The sequence below is a fragment of the Dipodomys ordii genome, unplaced genomic scaffold, assembly GCF_000151885.1.
Source record: "Dipodomys ordii isolate 6190 unplaced genomic scaffold, Dord_2.0 Scaffold55, whole genome shotgun sequence".
Lineage (NCBI taxonomy): Eukaryota > Metazoa > Chordata > Mammalia > Rodentia > Heteromyidae > Dipodomys > Dipodomys ordii.
The window spans coordinates 2140065-2145163 of record NW_012267271.1 but is presented as its reverse complement, the minus strand read 5'-3'; the positions used below and the strand labels follow the sequence as shown (position 1 = coordinate 2145163).

The 5099-nt window shown below is 45.8% G+C and overlaps 1 protein-coding gene across 1 annotated transcript in view; it reads left to right on the top strand.

The window, feature by feature from the left end:
* The first annotated feature begins 1145 nt into the window (after positions 1–1145).
* Hspa5 (heat shock 70kDa protein 5 (glucose-regulated protein, 78kDa)) overlaps positions 1146–5099 on the top strand; it is a 5985-nt gene continuing 2031 nt past the window's right edge. The window contains exons 1-8 of the mRNA XM_013021367.1: positions 1146–1233; positions 1315–1543; positions 1668–1899; positions 2468–2605; positions 3128–3240; positions 3330–3720; positions 3843–4080; positions 4370–4537. Of these exons, the coding sequence (XP_012876821.1) occupies positions 1419–1543; positions 1668–1899; positions 2468–2605; positions 3128–3240; positions 3330–3720; positions 3843–4080; positions 4370–4537 (1405 nt within the window). The 5' untranslated portion in view covers positions 1146–1233; positions 1315–1418. The remainder of the gene's footprint in view (positions 1234–1314; positions 1544–1667; positions 1900–2467; positions 2606–3127; positions 3241–3329; positions 3721–3842; positions 4081–4369; positions 4538–5099) is intronic.

Here is a 5099-nt window from a genome sequence, read left to right as displayed (position 1 = left end):
CAAAAAACTCTCGACCTGGTATCAACTCTAACTCCATCACTCACCAGGTCAATGATGATTCTAGTTACTTCATCCCTTTTTGAGCTCTGTGTTCTCATCTGGCAAATGGGAAATGCCCACCAGGGATTGAACTGTAAGGGCTGAATGACACATGAAAAGCACATATAACAATATGTGGCACAAAATCAACTTAGCTGCTGTAGTATGTGTATTTTTGACAAGACATAGTCAGGCTTTTACCAAGACGTCTTTTGTGTTTCAAATGCTTTAGCATATCAGACCTTTCCCCTTGTGTGCAGGTAGAAAGTTACTAAGTTAGGATAAGGAAGGATTGTGAATGACTGCCTGAGCCACAAAGGGAAATCCTGAGCACTGCTGAGGGGCGGGGGGTAGTTAAGGGGAGGCAGACTAGGGAAACTGGATCCAGCTTGGGATCCGCGGGTTGGCATTAACGCATTCTCTGGAGGGGGCTACCACAACGGGGAGGGGACTCAAGGTCTGGAGGAAAATTTTTCTAGTTAGGCCTGTCGAGGCACTTACAGTGGTGGTGGGGGGGGCAATTTACAGGTTTGGAAGAGACAAAAATATAGCTGGGCAGGAGCGATCCGCAGCGGTTCGGAGCCCAGCTCAGGCCTCAGCTCTTGAGCTACGAGCCTTTAAAAGCTCGAGCATCCCAGGATCGGAGAGGCTCCTCGTACAGAGATGATCGACCCGGAGGAGAAAAAGGCGCTTCCAGCTTGGGGACCGGAGGGAAAGGCAAAGAAGTAAAAAACTAGAGAGACTCCGCTCCCACCACCCCGAGGGAACAAGGCCCGCCGACCTGCTCCAATCCCGTGGGGCTCAGCGCGAGGGCAGTACCAAAGCAGTTACCGGCGGAAGCTACCTCGGGGTGAAAGGTCATGAGGGGGACAGACAGCTGCTGAACCAGTAAAACAAGAGCACAGAGCGGATGTTGCCCCTCCTTGGTGGTTGTTGAGAACGACAAGTGTCCAATGAGTCCGCCCTAGGGGCGGAGCGATGACGCAAGTTGCGGAGGAGGCCGCTTCGAATCGGCGGTGGCCAGCTTGGTAGCTTGAGCCAATCAGTAGCCTCCAACGAGAAGTATCTGCACCAATCAACGGCCTCCACGACGGGGCTGGGGGGAGGGTATATAAGTGGAGTCGGCGACGGCGCGCTCGACTCTGGCCAAGAGAACACAGACTGATTGTGTGTTAGAGACGCTTGTATTGAGAGGTGAGCTGCGCGGCCTGCTTTTTCTGGGCCTGCCTTTGGTTTTCTCATCTTTGCCTAACCCCGGGTCTCTGTCATTCTCAGATCTCTATCCTCGCCCGCCTTTCTGTGCTGCGGCCTGTTGCCGAATTTCCTGCGACTTCCTGATTGCTTACTTGCTGACCCGACTGGCCGACGACACCGGCAAGATGAAGCTCGCTCCGGTGGTGGCTTCGGTGCTGCTGCTGCTGTGCGCGGCGCGGGCCGAGGAGGAGGACAAGAAGGAGGACGTGGGCACGGTGGTCGGCATTGACCTGGGGACCACCTATTCCTGGTAAGTGGGGTTTGGTGAAAAGGGTGGGGGGGAAGAACGGGGCGTGGCCTCCCAGGCAGGCGTGCGAAGTGAGGTAGATAGTGGGTGCTGATTCTTTTTCTGGTGGTTGTTTTTCCGCCTATAGCGTTGGCGTTTTCAAGAATGGCCGCGTGGAGATCATAGCCAACGATCAAGGCAACCGCATCACGCCGTCGTATGTGGCCTTCACTCCGGAAGGGGAGCGTCTGATTGGCGACGCGGCCAAGAACCAGCTCACCTCCAACCCCGAGAACACGGTCTTCGACGCCAAGAGGCTCATCGGACGCACTTGGAACGACCCTTCAGTGCAACAGGACATCAAGTTCTTGCCTTTCAAGGTCCGCATGGGTTTTTTCCTCAGCCAGATTGGCGTGGGTCGGTTCGTGGGAGTACTTTAGGGTTTAGGAAGTGACTGGAAAGCAATATTCAGCCGGAAAAATAGAAAAGGATACAGACATGATGTCTGGCAAGCAAGACACATAGTGGATTTTAACCTCAGCACTGCCAAAAACAAAACCCAAACTACAAGTCTTGGTGTATATCTTTTTCACGTTGTTTCTTTATAACTTCTGTATGTTATAAATTATAAGACAGTAGATACCCATAATAACAGTAGAATTAACAGACGAAAGGTAAATAAATCAGTATGACCTATACCACCAGTAAATATTTTTAGTCAATGTTCAGTTCCAGAGGACCAAAAGAAACTATAGGAGAGGAAGTGGGTCTTGTAAGGATTGAGGTCTCTCACTGCTTCACTCTTTGAAAAAAATTGTTAAAATCGTTTTTTTTTTAATTATATTTTTATCTTTAGTTGTACAAAGATGTTGCCATGTCAGTTTTGTAATTACTACGCATCTTGATTGATAACCCTCCATCATTCCCTTAAATAATTTTTTATAATAGGTAGTTGAAAAGAAGACTAAACCATACATCCAAGTTGATATTGGAGGTGGACAAACCAAGACATTTGCTCCAGAAGAAATTTCTGCCATGGTTCTTACTAAAATGAAAGAAACTGCTGAGGCTTATTTGGGAAAGAAGGTAACATTTCTAAGACCATCTAAGAGTTTTCTTAAAAATTGTGATCACAGGGGCTGGGAAGGTGGTTCAGTGGTAAGATTGCTTGCCTTGCATGCATGAGGCCCTGGGTTTGCTTTCTCAGCACCACATAAGCAGAAAAAGCCAGAAATGCACTGTGGCTCAAGTGGTAGAGCCCTAGCCTTGAGGTGAAGAGCTGAGGGACAGCACCCATGCCAAAGTTCAGGCCCCACAACTGACCAAAAAAAAAAAGGATTCTGATCACAGATGCCTTCAGAGGTTTAACAGTTTTGCATCTGACAAATATCCATATTTGTTAGATTTGTTATTTTAAGTGCTTTATTGTAGGCCAGAAAAAGTGCTACACACTTTTAATATGTTACTGTTTCTAATTCCATGGATTGAAAAAAATGTTACACTAAGTAAGCTGGCTTAGATACTGAAGTGGTGGTTTGACTGTAGTTTCAGTAATGGCTAGCTAAACCTGGAACAGCACAGCACACTTACCTCTTTTTATCCTATTAGGTTACTCATGCAGTTGTCACTGTACCAGCCTATTTTAATGATGCCCAACGCCAAGCAACCAAAGATGCTGGAACTATTGCTGGACTGAATGTCATGAGGATCATCAATGAGCCGTAAGTGTAGTTGCAAAGATATGGCATATTTCCCATGAAGGAAAATGTGAATCTAACTAAAGTTTTTCCTTTTGCTTTCATTCTAACAGTACAGCAGCTGCTATTGCCTATGGTCTGGATAAGAGGGAGGGGGAGAAGAACATCCTTGTGTTTGACCTGGGTGGTGGAACCTTTGATGTGTCCCTTCTCACCATTGACAATGGTGTCTTCGAAGTCGTGGCCACTAATGGAGATACTCATCTGGGTGGAGAAGATTTTGACCAGCGTGTTATGGAACACTTCATCAAGCTGTACAAAAAGAAGACTGGCAAAGATGTTAGGAAAGACAACAGAGCTGTGCAGAAACTCCGTCGTGAAGTAGAAAAGGCCAAACGGGCCCTGTCTTCTCAGCATCAAGCAAGAATCGAAATTGAGTCCTTCTTTGAAGGAGAAGACTTTTCTGAGACCCTGACTCGGGCCAAATTTGAAGAGCTGAACATGGTAAGTTCTTTTTTGCTTTGCTAATGATCTAGGTTGTCTAGATTTTAGGACATACGCATTTAGGATACCTAGACAATAGTTAAGTATAATGGTCATCAAGGTAATCATGTCTTATTTTCTAGGACCTGTTCCGGTCTACCATGAAGCCTGTGCAGAAGGTGTTGGAAGATTCTGATTTGAAGAAGTCTGATATAGATGAAATTGTTCTTGTTGGTGGCTCTACTCGAATTCCAAAAATTCAACAACTGGTAAAAGAGTTCTTTAATGGCAAGGAGCCGTCCCGAGGCATAAATCCAGATGAAGCTGTGGCATATGGTGCTGCTGTCCAAGCTGGTGTACTTTCGGGTGATCAAGATACAGGTAGGTCATTGTCAGAGTATCTTCCATAATGCCTCAGTTGCTTGATGGGATGACTTTATTTAATTAGCTGTTGGATCTAGGGAACAATAGAATATGAGCAACAAGGTAACACAGCTAATAGAGGTTTTATGAAGATAAGACCTGGGGCAGTCTTAAGATCCTTAATAAGTTCATTCCCTTTAAATTATTTGTGTTTGGAAACTAAGCAAATGTCAAAGTGGAAATGTAAACTTATTATCTGAGGAGATTGCTTGGTAGTGATCTTAACTTGATTAATTTGCTTTTGCAGGTGATCTGGTACTGCTTGATGTATGTCCTCTTACACTTGGAATTGAAACTGTGGGAGGTGTCATGACCAAACTGATTCCAAGGAACACGGTGGTACCCACCAAGAAGTCTCAGATCTTTTCAACAGCTTCTGATAATCAGCCAACTGTCACAATCAAGGTCTATGAAGGTAATTACACTTGTTAATACCAAAGTATGTTTTAAAAGAACATGACTTCTGACTTACAGTATAGTATGTATATAGTATCGCTAGGGAAAGTACTCACTTCACTTTTTAAAATGGAGGGAGGGAGTGGTCCTTAACTTGATGAGTGTTAATTTATTTTTCTGTTTTGCTATTTCTGGGGATTGAACTCAGGAGGCCTGGGCACTGTCCCTGAGCTTCTTTTGTTCGAGGCTAGCACTCTCCCATGTGAGCCGTATCACCACTTCTGGCTTTTTCTGTTTTATGTGGTACTGAGGAATTGAACCCAGGGCTTCTTGCATGATAGGCAAGCACTCTACTTACCACTAAGCCACATTTCCAGCCCTAGTGTTGAATTTTAGAATCAGTATTTGTATAGCTGTTTAGTACTCTTTCCCATTGGCTTTGAAAATGTAAAAAAGGGGCCAGGCGCCAGTGGCTCACACCTGTAATCCCTACTCAGGAGGCTGAGATCTGAGGATCGCGGTTCAAAGCCAGCCCGGGCAGGAGAGACCGTGAGACTCCTATCTCCAATAAACCACCAGAA